Source organism: Microcaecilia unicolor, chromosome 1, assembly GCF_901765095.1.
Source record: "Microcaecilia unicolor chromosome 1, aMicUni1.1, whole genome shotgun sequence".
In the NCBI taxonomy this organism is placed as follows: domain Eukaryota; kingdom Metazoa; phylum Chordata; class Amphibia; order Gymnophiona; family Siphonopidae; genus Microcaecilia; species Microcaecilia unicolor.
In genome coordinates, this window is record NC_044031.1 from 426,724,000 (window position 1) to 426,741,026 (window position 17,027).

General features: G+C 39.2%; 1 protein-coding gene across 3 annotated transcripts in view; it reads left to right on the top strand.

Moving 5' to 3' along the window:
* CTDP1 (CTD phosphatase subunit 1) overlaps positions 1-16,821 on the top strand; it is a 360,755-nt gene extending 343,934 nt beyond the window's left edge. For 2 of the 3 annotated variants that reach the window (XM_030211931.1, XM_030211939.1), the window contains exon 13: positions 15,869-16,821. In XM_030211931.1, the coding sequence (XP_030067791.1) occupies positions 15,869-16,007 (139 nt within the window). In that variant the 3' untranslated portion in view covers positions 16,008-16,821. The remainder of the gene's footprint in view (positions 1-15,868) is intronic. The other variant, XM_030211947.1, reaches the window with a different exon arrangement.
* The last annotated feature ends 206 nt before the right edge of the window (positions 16,822-17,027 follow it).

The following is a 17,027-nucleotide window of genomic DNA, read 5'->3' on the forward strand; positions in this document are numbered from 1 at the left end:
AGGAACACAGAAAAGGAAATACTAAACATGGAGGAAGATAGAGGTACAGAGATGGAAGAAGATGGATAGTGGACATAGAGAGACAGTAGAAATATCAAATGAACATGAGACCTTGGTGAGTGAGTTAAGAGAAGACAGAAGGATGTAGAAACCAGAGCCTGGGACCAACATGACTTGAAAAATAAAATGAGCAGACAACAAAAGGTAGAAAAGAATTTTATTTTTCTATTTTGTGACTAGAATATGTCAGATTTGAAATGTACATCCTGCTCAATATGGCTGGGGCCCAAGGCAGAAATTTGGGAGGGGACACAAAAGCTTACTAGCAGGCTGCACCTTCTTCAGCTTCCAGCTGTCCTGGGGTTCTCTCTTGGGATTTTGATTTAATTTGTTTATGGTTTGTGGTCACTTATTCTGTATTTGGCATTTGTGTTCTGTGTGTGTGACCAAAGTATTCTGTTAGCATCAATTTTCTATGTAGTATTCTATAGTACTTTGGCTTCTTCAGTTTTCTTGATAGTTGTATTGATATTTTAGGGCCCCATTGTAATATTTAGAGCATATTTGGGGGAAGCATATGTGTGTTGGCGGACCGTGGCTCAGTGGACGCCTCTACTCCTACCACACACCTACCCCACTCCCATTGAAGTTATTGGGCAGGGTATATCAGGTGGCAGGTGTTTCTCTAGTGCCACCCATCCAACCTGTCGGCCCACCCAAAAATTGCCTTCTGGCTATGCCACTGTGTCTAACCTGAATAACATCAACTAAGGAGGTTTAATGAGTCATATATTTTTGAGTTTATATTTAATTGGTGGGTTTTCTATGTAAACCGCATTGAACTCAAGGTTCCTTGGGATAATGTGGGATATAAATGTCACTAATAAATAATAGGAGCTTTCCTAATATTTTCTTTTGGATTCTTTCTTGAGAGATGTTGGGTGCTTGTTATGTATATTTTATGGGTGTTTGGATTGTCTTATTTTTCTTTGTGGCAGCATCCTATTTGCTGTTTATAAGGATTGTATGCCTTATGTGAAAATTTGAAAATATAGAATTTAAAAATAAAACTGGTATCCAAATATCTGTCCTGGGAGATCCCCAGCCAATCCAGTTTTCAGAATATATAGACAGTCAGTATGTATGAGAGAGATTTGTGTACACTGCATGTATGTTTATGATGCATATCCTAAAAATCAGATTAGCTATGCATCCCTGAAAACAAATTTGGGTATCATTGGGCTAATGTGCCTGACCTGGATAGCTCAACATCTGAGCTCCTGCCCTTAACATATATCCATCTTATAGAAAGTTTATTTACAATAGGGTAATATTTCACATGCATCCTAAGTTCCTACCTAAGACTGTGTTGACCTTCACCTTAATTATTCTTCCATCATTTTCTCAAGGCTACATGCCAAAAAAAGTGAACAAGCCCTGCATTCTTTGGATTGTAAGAGTTGTTACATTGTACTTGGAGCAGAGTAAAATCATAAAGAGTCCACCAGGCTTTTTATTTCATTTTTTGCCCCAACAAACTTGGGATTGTAGTATTAAAAAAAAATTGTTCATTCCGATAAGTGGTTGCATATCCTTTGGTTATGGCCAAGGCTCCTACCTAATTAAGTAGCGCTGACCAGGTCATACTCCAATTTTCATTGGTACATACATAGCCAGATGGTGATTGCTGCAGCACTGTCTGACTATGTAGTACCAGTGGCAGGCTGACCGGAGCCAGGAATTACCAGGGCACCACCATTATTCAGTGGCAGTGCCTGGATAGCTGTTTGGTTAACTTAGGACAGCAAAAAGGCTGTCCTAAGTTAACTGGGTATCTATCCGCTTGCTGCCATTGAATATTGGTGGTACTTGGGTAATCCAGGCAGCTGTCTTGTGCCCGGATATTCAGTGCTAGTACCCACCACTGCTACTTCTATACTTATTTATGTAGCAGTACAAAACATAAAAGGCATTATATAGATCAGAGGTGTCCAGTGTACACACCCTGTAGGCCCAATGTGACCCATATCAGATGTTTAGCAAAGAGAATGTTTTACCTAATTAGCACTTAGGATTTTGAAGCATTGTCAAGCAATTTGGTGGACATGAAATCACAGTTTCAGAAGAGATTTTACTGCCTACAAACACATTTATTTCTGAACTTGTGACTCTCTTGAAAAACCTTGGCTTCATCTGATATAGATATATATATAAAGAGAGATATATAGATAGAGATAGATATATAGGAGATAAACCTTGCTCCCTGGAATTTACCATCTATTTAAAACACAAAGACAAGACATGAGATTTCAGGAAAAGTATAAATTGGAGAAAACAGAGTTAAAAATCAACAAAGCTATGATCAGAATGAGCCAGTGTTCTAAGATTTAAAAGTAACTTCAAAGAAGATATGTTTTAAGGAGAAATTTAAATATGGAGAGGTAGGAGGTGTATAACACGTTAACTCGTGGAAGTCGTTCCAGACATATTACAGGCATAACAGGCATCAGCAGAACACCAGGCTACTTTAAAATTTGCAGAACAGAATTAATATTTTCTTGATTGGTTTAGTTTAGTACATGATTCAATCAGCCCCCTCCCTTTGGTGAGCAAGCATGTAACTCTAGAAGTAATAACACAGTTCAGGCAGTATTTTGTTTAAAAGAAAAAAGTTTTCATATCCAGAGAGAACATTTTCATGCAATTATATTTAATTATAACTTGTAATGACATGTCTTATTGTCTTTTTATCCTTGAATTCCCTTAAAATTACTAGTAGACTTGCCTTTATATATAGGATTACTGAATGTATAGGGTATGCACTGGGCTAGTAGAATTGTGAAAAGCTATGTTTATGGATCATAATAGGTATAACTATATACACAGTGAACCTAGATTCTACTAGAAGAACAATGGTTTTAATTTTCTAAAACAAAAACAATAAAACATGTTATAACATGTTCTTTTTCCTTGTAACTTTTACCTTGAGGATAGCTATAAAATCATCATTTTAACCTTATTGCTTTTGTTGTTTAAGCTGTTTAGTGACTTCTGTCTTAAACTGGTATATGTTATATAAAACATTTATCTTCTCACTGTAAGTGTGATGAAAGAATGTCAGTATGATTTATAGAAAAGCGTTATATAAATGAAAATAAAAATAATGAAACAAATTGGACAAGGATAGTATGTCATTGCTGTTCTGTGTGGTTTTAACTTTTGTTTGGTAGTTAATATGAGATAGTGGCCGCAGAAATGTGTCAGCTTTTAGTGGAAAAGGAAGTAAGTAGAATAAAAGCTACCCTTTCTGTAAAATGAAACAGGAAGATTCATTGGGCTACAGGTGTATGGCATTCTGGATATAAAATACCTATATCAATTGTTTTGGATTTAATGATATAAATGAAAGCCAGCAGTGTAACCTTAGGAAATCACATAACTAGATCAGCTTTATAATATGATGCAAATATGATAATACTGAGCTTTTCATGCTTGAAAGGTATATAGATCTATTTTTCCTCTGCTTCTGCTATTCTAATGTGTGGTTGAAATGGCCATTATTTTCTTTCGTTTCTATTGAACCTGTAATTTAGCTGCCTTGTTTCAAAGCAGAAGGAGGCTGTGATTGTTCCTTAGATTTATTTTAAGTAAATTATTTGGACAGTGTGTCTAATTTGTTAGTTTAGTGCACTCTGATGTTAAATGTTATTTTAAAATAGCCATAAATATAGGATGGTAGTAGATGTATATTACTCCATATGAGGGTTGGATAGGGAAGCAAGTGACTGACATTTTGACTCTCAACTCATCAGCCTGATCACAACTAAAATCTCTAGAATAACTAAAGCCCCTATTTAGTGAAGAATTATTGCCAGAGACTTTGAAGGCAAATATGTTCCATCGCCCTACACTAAGGTTAATAGATGCCAAAATGGAGACAAGAACTGGAAGGGTGAGTTCATCAGAACTGTGTGGAGCTGAGAATTTATATCACTTGAAGAAACTGGTATTTGCTATTGGTTTAAATCACACCTGTAATACTTCAGCAAAATTATTTTTACAGCTTCCTAGAAGGTAGCTTGTGTGTGGTGTGTGTATTGAACTTTCTCCTTAATAACATCTCAGAATATATTCAGTACAGTACATATGATTTAATGAGCAACTTTTCATTCTTTTAAGTACCATCTGATCTTTATATCCCAGAATATTGAATCTTAGAAGACTTCAAGGCAGGTTACAATAAAAACATAATCCACAGACACAATAAATCAATAACAAAATACAATCAACAATTTATTAAATTACAATAAAAATGTCAGAAATAAAAATAATCTGTTAATCAGAAAGTAATGAAGCAACCAGAGGGTCGATTATTTAAAATGATTTAACTGATCAGGAGAGGTTCCTGTCAGGTTAAATCGCACTGGCTTGTCCTAGAGCTGATATTCAGTGGCACCTAACCAGATAGTGCCACTAAATATCTGCTCCAACTGCTGTGGAACTTCTGACAGCCTGGGGGTTGGACAGGCTGAGGATATGTTCAGTTGATGTGGCTTGGGAATCACTGCCAGCTAAGCTATTCAATTTTTAAGTTAAGTGGGATGGCGAGGGGGCAGCAAAGAAATGCAACATGCCCACCCAAAAATTGCCTTCTGGCTATGTCATTGCTGTGGAGGGAAAAATAATGCTAAAACCTTTATGTGTATCCAAAGCAAATTATCCGTGAAGGAGTTGAACTGCTGGACGACATAGGGTAAAAGTGTTCAAGGAGGATAAGGCATGCCTACATTTTAGATGTAGTTCTATATCACAAGAAATATCTCCGAATTGAAATAGGAAAACGTCATCGCTGCTCTTTAGCACCACAATCACAAAATGTCTAGCAGTGGAGGAGTAGCCCAATGGTTAGTGCAGTGGGCTGAAAATGTGGGAAACTGGGTTCAGTTACCACTGCAGCTCCTTCTGATTCTGGGCAATTCACTTAATTCTCCATTGCCCATTAGGGACAGAGAAATTACCTACATATAATAAATGTAAACCACTTTGGTTGTGCTACAGAAAGGCAATATATCAAATTAATGACCCTTGACTATGTAACTTTATGAATTAAGTGTGCATGTGGTTCCCTGTCTGGATGGATGATCAATCAAGAGGGTGTCTCAAGGAGTGGCCATATAATCAACAAGCAAACTACCTGGATGTTGGAGCTCCTAGAGTTCAAAATAAATTACCTAAAGCCCCTCTTGAGCCCATCAGCTCAACTGGAATTTATAATAACTATGCAAGACTCAGTTCCATTACATCTCTTCCCACTATTCCACTATTTCTGTCTTGAGGTATTCCTCCATTATACTAAAGTCAGCATGTTTGAAATCCAGGACTTTGAGTTTTGAGTGGCTGCCCTCCACTTCAGCCACTCAACAGTGCCTGTTTGGTCACTGCTGCCCAGGTGGGCACCCACTTGGACCTTAGACACACTTTCCCCATTTGTGAGCACCAGATCCAGCGTCGCTCCCTCCCTCGTGGGTTCTGTCATCACTTTGAAAAGTATCCACAATCTCTCTACTCCTTTCCAATTCCACAGATGGAACTTTCCAATACACATCAGGCAGGTTGTAATCTCCCAGCAACAGCTCTTCTTTCACAACTTTTGGATATCTGTAACCAGATCTTTATCTAGTTCCTCCGATTGTGTCAGAGGTCTGTAGACAACACCCATGTAGACAGAGGTTCCATTATCTCTTTTTAAGGTGATTCATATCACTTCTTCCTTTCCCCAGGCCCCTGTCATTTCAGTTGTTGGGATATCGTTTCTCACATACAGAGCTGCTCCTCCACCTTTACGACCATCTCTGTCCTTCCTAAATACATTGTAGCCTGGTATGTTTGCATTGAACCATGTCTCCTTGGTTGCAACAATATCTAAGTCTGCCTCTAACATCAGGGCTTGCAGGTCATGAACTTCATTGCTTAGACTGCAAGCATTTGTGGTCATCGCTTTCCATCTACATTTCAGTGGCATTTTCGTCTTCTGTTTAGTTTTTTGTTTGTTTGTTTCACTTTCTGCTGTGTTGGTAAGAAGTAATTTGTTAAGATTGTTGTTTTCATTGCTTTCTTTTCTACTGTCACATCTTATTTTTAGCTTTACCTGGGGGTGACCACTGGAAGTGACCTGCCTCCATATGCCATCCCTGCCTTCTAGTTTAAATGCCTAGAAACATATTGTCTAAATTTCTCCCCAAGGATTTTTTTTCCTGCCACAAGTGAGATACAGCCCATCATTACAATATATATAATGTGTGATTAAAAGAAAAATTGCTGAGTAGCACTTTACACTCTGCATTAAAAAATAACAGTCCATGCGTAGTGGATACTAAGTCTAGAGGAGCTTATAAAATCCTTGAACTAATATTACACAATGTAGTCTGTGTAATGTAAAACTGAGTATTGAACCATGAAAGTTAACCGTCAGCTTTATCCATTCAGTAAGCGGGTCATGGTGCTCTTAGAAAAGTTGTTGATTTCTAAAAACATTTTATAATGTCTCTGTCTTTTAGATGGCCCACTAAATGTATAGACTACTATTATATACTATCTCTCATAAACCCGCAGTAATACTAAGTAAGCAAATGTGATACTAAGTGATCAGACTGTTCAAATGTGTATGAGGGAAAAAGTGACAATGACTAACCATAAAATATGTAAATGGCTTGTGCTTAGTTCTAAAGATCGATCTTACCTTGAGAAAGACTTTTAAAACAATGTTGCCAATAGCAGAAAATGTGTGTGTCTTCTAACCATGCAGCATAGAAGCCAAGTAAAACTAGGCTGCAGTTTGTGTATCATCTTTAAAGGCTCAAAAAGGCACCAAAATCGCCAGGAGTGACGTACAGGTAACCAGTGACATCCTGTAGCGATGCGAGCATCATCAGTTCTTAGTGTGTTGCTGTTAAACAATGAATTGTTATGTAAAAAATTAGAAAAAGACATCTCGCACTGTTTAATATTGTGTAATCACCTAACTAAGCTTTACCTATTAACTAGAACCAGATATACAAGTATTAATGACGCCATGATCCAGGATAAATACATACATTAGGGTAAAAGCCAGTCATAAAGATTCAAGATAGAGAAAATCTGTATGTTAACAAGAATCTCGAATGACCTACTTTTGCTAATGAAAACACGTGCATGTAATAAATCCAAAAACAAAAGAATCTTACAAATCTGAATATACCACGATGGTCCCTAACAAAACGTATTTTGAGAAATAGAAGAAAAAAAGTAATTAACTGCATCTGTTGGATAATACCACCATTTTCTGGAAATTCTAGACGTGTGTTTAAATAACAAGTATTTAAATGAAAACTTTGGCATAAGTGGAAGTCTATAAAGCAGCATACTTGTTACTGAGTGAATGTGTACAGTAAGTAGTTGTAGGTACCGCTTGAAATTTATTTACTGTTAATAACTACAGCACTGACATATTGTGTTAATGTACACACTACTTAAGACAATTTAACATTGCAAAAACATTTTAGGCTTTGGGGCCGACGCAAGGAGCGAGAATGAATCGCCACAGGCGTCAAGAACGCTTGTACCGACATTGGAGAGGGACGGATGCTGGAACGCCACAGAGAAGCAGGAGAAGATGTAGGGCAGGTGAAAAAAGAAAACTTAAAAATATATATCTGAGAAGATATTTGTTGTCTGTGGTTGGGGGAGAGGGGGCACATGCGCATGGAAGGGCCCATCCAATTTACTTCTTAGCCCATCCAAAATACCCTGTCTAACTACGCCTCTGGCTCGCATTGCTACAGGATATAATGTTACTGGTTACCCATACGTTACTCCTGGTGATTTTGGCGCCTATTTGAGCCTTTAAAGATGACACACAAACTGCAGCCTAGTTTTACTTGGTTTCCATGCCGCACAATTAGAAGGCGCACACGTTTCTGCTATCGGCAACATTATTTCAGAAGTCTTAAGGTAAGATCAATCTTTAGAACTAAGCACAAGCCATTTACATCTTTTATGGTTAGTTTCATTGTCACTTTTTTTCTCATACGCATTTGAACATTCTAATCACTTAGGGGGGTCTTTTACTAAAGCTTAGCTCAAGTTATCTGCAGCAGGGCTCATAGGAATAAAATGGGCCCTGCTGAAGATAACTCGAGCTAAGCTTTAGTAAAAGACCCCCTTAGTATCACATTTGATTACTTAGTATTACTGCAGGTTTATGAGAGATAGTATATAATAGTAGTCTTTACATTTAGTGGGCATCTAAAAGACAAGTATTATACTTTTTTTTTTTTTTTGGTAATCTACAATTTTTCCAAGGAGCACCATGACCGACTTACCAAATGGATAAAGCTGATGGTTAACTTTAATGGTTTAATGCTCAGTTTTACATTACACAGACTACATCGTGTAATATTAGTTCAAGGATTTTATAAGTTCCCCTAGAATTATTATCCACTACGCATAGTCTTGACACTACATTGAAAAATAACAGTCTTACTCTGCATTTTTAGTTTTATTTTTATCCACACATTATATACAGTATATTCTATCTACTACGCATGGACTGACTGTTATTTTTCAAAGCAGAACACCAAGACCTACTCAGCATTTTTACTTTTAATTACACATTATATATAGTAAATTCGGACATACCTGTCAAGGTTTTTTTTACTAGTTCCTCAAAGTTCGATATCAACTGTGCAGTACTACCGTATCTAGACTCAGAGAGGTCTGATGTTGTACACAGTGTGTCAAGGGATATTGAGATCAAGCTTTTTTCTAGTGCACTCATTTTACAAACATGGGTCTGCTTAATATACATGGAATGTACAAATGTTGTTCTTGCTAAGATATTATCTACATCATACAGTATATATGATCATTCTCTGAGAACCTATGGTGTATGTTTTGTAGACCAGTCCTTTGTATCACTGACTGAAAAATTTGATATTGGAGATTTTGTTACCCATTTATTTATAGTTTAGTGTACACACGTTCTTTTTATTCCTATATGTATTTTCACTTGGTCTATTTCCAAAGATTCTAATATAAGCATTAATGCATCATTTTTCTTCAACTTTTTGGAGTCCATTTGTTTTTATATTAAGTTTTATATTGCGTTATACATGTGTCATTATTTATGGTTTCTTTAATTTTTTTATATATTATTATTATTAGCATTTGTATAGCACTACCAGATGTACGCAGCGCTGAACACCTGACACAGAGAGAGAGTCCCTGCTCAATAGAGCTTACAATCTAAAAATACAGACAGACAAGACAATTAAGGGCAAAGGAAGTACTGGGTGAAAAGGAACAAGGGGAGGGCAATTGAGTAGTGGCTAGGAGCCAAAAGCAGTGGTGAAAAGATGGGTTTTCAGCATAGATTTGAAAACAGTTAGAGATGGAGCTAGACGTACAGGCTCAGGAAGTCTATTCCAGGCATAAGGTGCCGCGAGGAAAAAGGAACGAAGTCTGGAGTTAGCAGTGAAGGAGAAGGGGGACGACAAGAGAGAGTTGTCCAGTGAGCGGAGTTCACAAGGAGGAATGTAGGGAGAGATGAGAGTGGAGAGGTAATGAGGGGCTGCAGAATGGATGCATTTAAAGGTCAGTAAGAGAAGTTTGAACTGTATGCGGAAGCAGACAGGGAGCCAGTGAAGTGACTTGAGGAGTGGGCTAGTGTGGGTATAATGATTTTGGCGGAAAATAAGTCGTGCTGCAGAATTTTGGACAGACTGGAGAGAAGAGAGATGGCTGAGTGGAAGACCAGTGAGAAGCAAATTGCAATAATCCAAGCAAGAGGTAACAAGGGTTTGGATAAGGGTTCTGGTAGCGTATTCAGAAAGGAAGGGGCGAATTTTGCTAATGTTGTAGATAAAGAAACGACAGGTTTTGGCGATCTGTTGAATATGCGTATATGTTGAATTATCTGTGTTCATTGTCTTTACATAAAAATATTTCTCTTTTTATAAATATTTCTGTTTTGATAACCAATATCCGCATTCCATGTGGTTTTATTTTGTAAATACTTCATATTTTACTGGTTATTCATTATATAAAATGTATATCTGGTTTTAGACTCCTAAAGCTGGTCGCAGGCCAAAACACAGTAATTTCAGGTCTTTGATCAATAAACCTTTTTAAGCATCAAGATTGTCTTCCTCATTTCTGGAGCCTGTAGTCAATTCCCACTGTCCCCTTATATCAGATAGCTATTAGTACTGATGATGGCAGCTCAAAAATTCCAAGCAAGTATTACAGTTAAAGAGCATAAAGGTCATGTTAGTCCTTTTTGTGGCACACAATATACATTGATAATTGCCCAGTTCTAGCAGTATATTGTATATATCAAATTTGTTTTGCAGTTGCAGGACTTCAACAGCAATTGCTGCCACAATAACTGAAATTTAAACCACAGAATGGAGCAAAAAGTATCGGATCTGTACCTTAAGCCAATGCCAATCAGAAAATATTGGGGAAGGGAGGGGTGAAGTGTGTTTGAGGTCAGGTTGAGGGGTCAGGAGCAAAAGAAAATGAAACTATGGAAGAGAACAGAAATATAATGTATTAGGATAGAAAAGTTTTAGAAGGTTAGCATGACAGATCAAACGTACTCTATGTAGAGAGAGTGAGAAGGAAGAATAGAACAAGAGATCTAGAGGGATTGTGTATTTGGGAGAGAAGTCTCTGGGAAAAGAGAGGCAAACAGAAGAGGAAAAATGTGGAAATGCTAACAGCAATAAAAACACCTAGAGGAATAGAAATTAGAAAATGATAGGAGAGCAGGTGTGGGAACTCCAGACCACGATTTTATTCAACATATTTTTCCCCCCTGAGGGCAAGCAGGATGAGAAATCCATACTGATAGGCTATATGATTCAGATACTGCTCTCCAGCATCTTCTCAAAGCTTTTGAGGGCAGCACACTGTGCACTCAAGTGCCTTCCCCCCCTGCCATCGTCATATGGGACCAAGCCAGTCTTATCTTTTTGGCGGAGCATTGAGGTTGCATTTGTCGAGTTCTCCCCTCAGCTTGCATCTCAGTAATTTTGGCAGTTTTTGCCCATTTCTTCCATCTTATTTTCTCCATTCATCTAACTGTTTGTGCAGGGCAGTTGCCGTCTACCCACCTCTTAGTGTGCTAGTTAGGTTCTCAGCACTTTATAAGTTCCTTTTCTTTTTTTTTTTTGTCACAGCTCACTAGATCTCCTTAAGCTGCAAGCATCACCAACAAGGTAGATTTTTGTCAATATTGAGTTTTTTTATTTTATTTCACCTCGGCTTGTTTTCCTCTCAGATGTCTACTACCACTACTACTACTTAACATTTCTAAAGCGCTACTAGGGTTACGCAGCGCTGTACAATTTAACATGGAAGGACAGTCCCTGCTCGAAGAGCTTACAATCTAAAAAGACAAATGTACAGTTAATCAGATAGGTCAGACAGATTAGGGCAACCTATATGTTCGAAAGATTAGGTTCCGAATGCAGCATTGAAGAGGTGAGCTTTAAGCAAGGATTTGAAGATGGGTAGGTAGGGGGCTTGGCGTAGGGATTCAGGAAGACTGTTCCAGGCGCATAGGGTGAGGCAAGGGAAAATGAGCGGAGCCTGGAATTGGCAATGGTGGAGAAGGGTACTGAGAGGAGGGATTTGTCATGTGAGCAGAGGTTACGGGCAGGAACGTAGGGGGAGATGAGGGTAGAGAGGTAGGGTGGAGCAGCAGAGTGAGTGCATTTGTAAGTAAGGAGGAGAAGCTTGAATTGGATGCGGTATCTGATCGGAAGCCAGTGAAGCGACTTGAGGAGAGGGGTGATATGAGTATATCGGTTCTGGCGGAATATGAGACGTGCGGCAGAGTTCTGAATGGATTGAAGGGGGGATAGATGGCTGAGTGGGAGGCCAGTGAGGAGCAAGTTGCAGTAGTCGAGACGAAAGGTAATGAGAGCGTGGACCAGAGTTCGGGTGGTGTGCTCAGAGAGGAAAGGGCAAATTTTGTTGATGTTGAAAAGGAAGAAGCGACAGGTTTTGGCAGTCTGCTGGATATGCGCAGAGAAGGAGAGGGAGGAGTCGAAGATGACCCCGAGGTTGCGGGCAGATGAGACGGGGAGGATGAGGGTGCCATCAACTGAGATAGAGAGTGGGGGAAGAGGAGAAGTGGGCTTAGGTGGAAAGACGAGGAGCTCGGTCTTGGACATGTTCAGCTTCAGGTGGTGGTTGGGCATCCAGGCAGCAATGTCGAATAGGCAGGCCGATACCTTGGCCTGGGTCTCTGCGGTGATGTCTGGTGTGGAGAGATAGAGCTGGGTGTCATCAGCGTAAAGATGATACTGGAAGCCATGAGATGAGATCAGTGAGCCTAGGGATGTCCCTTAAAATGTCCCTTAAAACTTCCAGTGGTTTTAAAGTGTTCCCAGACCATGGCTCTTACAGATTCTCATACCTGGTGCCTGTAGTGTTTAAGGGTCCATCCATAATCCTCCTCCTTATAAACTCTGTCTACAGATGTCATGGAGGTCGTAAGAAACAGTGCAAACATATTTTTGGCACCAAGAAGTCTAGTCCATTGACTCCAGCATTGGAGGCATCTGTCCCTATGGCTCCCCAGATCTGCATTGGACACAGGGGGATTCATTGGCATAGAGTGTTGATAGTGGCCATCCAAATCTAGCATCAACTGATCCCACCCTGAGAGCAATGAAGGACTTGACACATCAGTGCTGAAGGACCCTAAAGCTGTGCATCTGATAGAGGCCAAGAAGCCACCAGCATTGGTCCCCTTCAAGGCATAGCATCGAGAGCACTGGGGCATCAACATTCTCGATACCCGCTCACTCTCCAAAGACCCAGTGTGAGTGCAACAGCCTCCATTGAGCAGGACCAGGTCATTGATTCAGCCCCGAGTACTTCAAGGGAAGTGACTACACCAGCTGAGCCCTAGCCTTGACTGATGGTTCTCAAGGAGCAGATCTGAGTAAGTCTCCGGGAGGAGATGGGGCGCTTGCTCAATATGATGCTGAGACATTGAGAGCTTCATCATTGGGCCAAATGGAGCGTCCACACATCCTAGAAGCCCATGCCCTGCCTGTCACACATTCATTCACACCAGTGCCCTGCAGGACACTGGTCATTGCCCATGGAGACAATGTCATTGTCCAATCCCTTGGGGAAGGAAGCTTCTTTGGGACACCGGAGATCACCCGTCCCTCGGTTCCCTACGTCCAAGGCCTGACCAACCTGTCTGCAGACTGAGGCAGGCACAGAGTCAAACATTCATGGAGGAATACTTTTATGAGTCTAATGATTCAGACCACTCCTGGGAGTCTGAGAAGGTGCCAGAGATCCTCACAGAGGAGGAGGATCCTTTGGTCTTCCTTCAGACCCCCCCCCCCCTCCCCTCCATATGAAAGGAGGTTGTCTGAGGAGCTCTCCTTTACTGATTTTGTTAAGGAAGTGGCAAAGTCCATCCCATTTGATGTGGAAACTGAGCCCAGGGCCAAGTTGTTGGACATCCTCAAGTTCAACTCTCCTCTAAAGGATGCTGTGGCAATGCCTGTGCACAGAAACAATAGGAATGTACAGATGAAGCAGTGGGAGAGCCCCCCCCCCCCCCCTACAGCCTGTGCACAAGAAGGCCAATTCTATGTATAGAATCCAGAAAGCTCCCAGATTCGAGAAGCTTCAGCTTCCTCACCATTCCATGGTAGTCAAATCTGCTCTCAAAAGAGCCAAAAGCTCCAAGACTCACTCCTCGGTGCCTTCTGTGAGGGAGGTTCGGACGTCAGGTTCTTTTGGGAGAGAGTTTTTTCAGAATACTATGTTTGCTTCCTGCATACATGCTTGCCAGCTCTTAATGAGCATGCACTTGTGGAACTTAGTGAACAATGTTGTAGAGTTTACAGACAGTGTGCCCCAAGACAAGGCTGCAGAACTCTGCCAGCTAGTAAAGCAGCAGGAGTGCGAGAACCACATGATCTGGGCAACCTATGATACTTTCAGTGCAACATCCAGAGCCTCCGTAATGGATATTGGGATGTGCAGACTTGCCTGGCTGTGTGCCTTAGACATGTTCCTTGCCAGGGAGACAACCTTTTTGGTGACAAGGTGGAAGAGGTCACAGACCTCATCAAGAAATGTACTGACACCATCAAGTCCACTGTCCAGTCCACTCGTGGCTCAACCAGAGTACCTCATCCACTCTTTTCCGTCTTCCAGAGTACCTCATCCTGGAGGTACTCTGGCAGAGGGCAAAGGAGAACCTACTATTCTCAAAGGCGTAGCCGGCTTCCCAGTCAAAGCAGGGGATTAGATTTTTACTGGCTCCAGGAGAGCAGAGCCGCCATAAAGAGCTCCAAATCCAAGATTTATAGAACTAGTAGGATCCAACTATCTACTCTTCATCATTGGCAAAAACCTTCCAATCAAACATATGTATTTTCATTATCCAAGAGGAATAGAAGTGCTGTCCTTACAAAATTGCCCCGTCATCTTGGACCCTGAAGCAGCTAAGCGAAATGCTGGCCACCGTTGGTCTGGGGGTTTGAAGAAAGCTGGAAGAATTCTGCTTTATTTTTGCCTTTCAAAGATAAGTGCTTTTGATATTTGAATCAACAATAGAAAAGTTCTGCTTGCTTTTTATAGTTGAGCTGTTGACATTAAGTAGAGGTGCATTGCTGACTGCTATGCATATTATTTTTGAATAATGGACATTGGAACTTAAAAAATAATGGAAATACATATGTTTAATTGGAAGGTTTTTGCCAATGATTAAGAGTAGATCGTTGGTCCTATTAGCTCTTTAAATCTTTGGATTTGGAGCTCTTTGAGGCTTTTCCTTCCTTTTATACATAGTCTGTGACATTTAATGGATTACTTAGTTTTTGAGTTTATCCTTAAAATTGGCCATGGTACCGGAGGTTTAGAAGGTTGCCAGTGTAACACCAATTTAAAAAAAAGAGATCTTCAATGCTAGGCAGATTAGTAGAGGCCATTCTGAAAAACATGGATTCAGCAGAGGGAAATCTCGCCTTACAAATCTGTTAAGATTTTTTTGAAGGGGTTAACAAACACATGGATAACAGTGAGCCAGTTGAAATAGTATATCTGAATTTTCAAGAAGTATTTGACAAAATTCCTCATGACTGGCTGTTGAGGAAATTAAAGTCATAGGATAGAAGGCAGTGTATTACTGTGGATAGGTAACTGGTTAATTGTTCAGTTTTCTCAGTTTAGAACAGTGGAGCATGAAATGGGATCAGTGCTTTTTAACATATTTATAAGTGAGGTTATCAGATTTGCAGGTGACACAAAATTGTTCAAAGCTTTAGATCACAAGTGGATTGTGAGGAATTGCATGGTAGGGAGACTAGCAAGCTCATTTTCAAAGCACTTAGCCTCCCAAAGTTCCATAGAAACCTATGGAACTTAGCCTCCCAAAGTGCTTTGAAAATATGCCTCTAGGTATCCAGATGACTGATGAAATTTGGGCCTGCTACTGGGCTAGTGCCTTTCAGATTGTTGCCTTCCTTCATAAGATTCAAACAGCTCCTTTAATTTTGCACACCCTCAAAATATTTAAAACTGTGGCAAAGAACAGGAATATTGATCGTCAAAAGAATATGTTTAAAATATAATCAAATATAAACAGTAAATACCATTTATTACTACTATTTTTAACTTTACATGTTAAGCTTTATTTACTATGTCAATTTGCTAAAATATTATCAAGCCTAACATTTATACATCATTTGACATAATGGCTCACAGACTTGTTATAAAGTTAAAATGCATAGTTTAACATACATGGCAAATCTTCTTTCTCACTTCTGCTGTCTTTTTAAATTTGAAGGAGTCAAAAGCGCAAGCTGGAGGAAGATGCTGCCAGCGAGTCTAGTAAAGATTCAAGCAATGAAGATGAGGAAGGAAGTAGCTCCGAGGCTGATGAAATGGCAGCAGCACTTGAAGCTGAACTGAATGACTTTATGTGACATTCATGAATTAGGGGAATATTTGTAAACTATTACTTTACCTTTCATAAAAGTTTGCAGACTTAAAATGAACTCCCTCTATTAAGTACTTCAATGATGGTTTTTTTGTTTCCCTGAAATGTGTGTGTATATTTTGCCAGCGCTAAAAGAGGTAACCTTATTTTATAAAATCTGAAATAGATGTTTTTAATGTGTTTTATTAAAAATATATATACTTTTTTTACATGGAAAAAGGTATTAAGGGTGAATTCTGCTATGCCAAAGACAGGTTAAGAGCTCTTCTCAGTTTTGTCATGTTAATATTTCCTTTTTTAAAGCAGCATCTCATAGAGAAAATAAGTGTAATAGCTAGGCAAACCTGGTGACATGGTTATGCTTTTCCATAGACTTTAAAAAACAAATATTTTTTAAAGAAAAACATTTATATTTGTATAGCAAAACAATGTAATATGCAAGCTTTGTGAATGATCCACTTCATCTACTTGTCACTTCTTTAAAACAAATATGTAATGATTAATTTTCATGTTTTTAAAACATATTTCATGACTAATTTGGGTTCTGTAGAACACCAGTGCTTAGATTTTTATAACCTTATTTCTCTGTATCCTTGAATTTTAGCACAATGTGCTGTGTCCTTCTCTACTGCCATTGGAATTGCCTTTGTTTTTATTTGTCATGGAAGAAATTATTACAAGTTTATTTCAGACAGGGATGTATTTCTTTGAGAGGCCTGACATGAAGTTTTTGTATATTCTATTTCTTATTGTCCCACAAAATGCATATGTCTTTCATTTAATTAAAAAAAACAAAACCTGTTTTTCTAACTTCGGTCTCACTTTCTCATGTCACTCAAATATTTGTATTGTACTGTCTCCCTCAAGCAGGACACTTAGCATTATTGTAAAAGAATAAGAGAAAATTGTAAAGCAATCAAAACTTGCTGCATATCACCAAATTTTGTACTTTTTCTTCTTTCCAACTCAATGGAATGTCAAAAAGAAACTATACATAAGAGGTTAC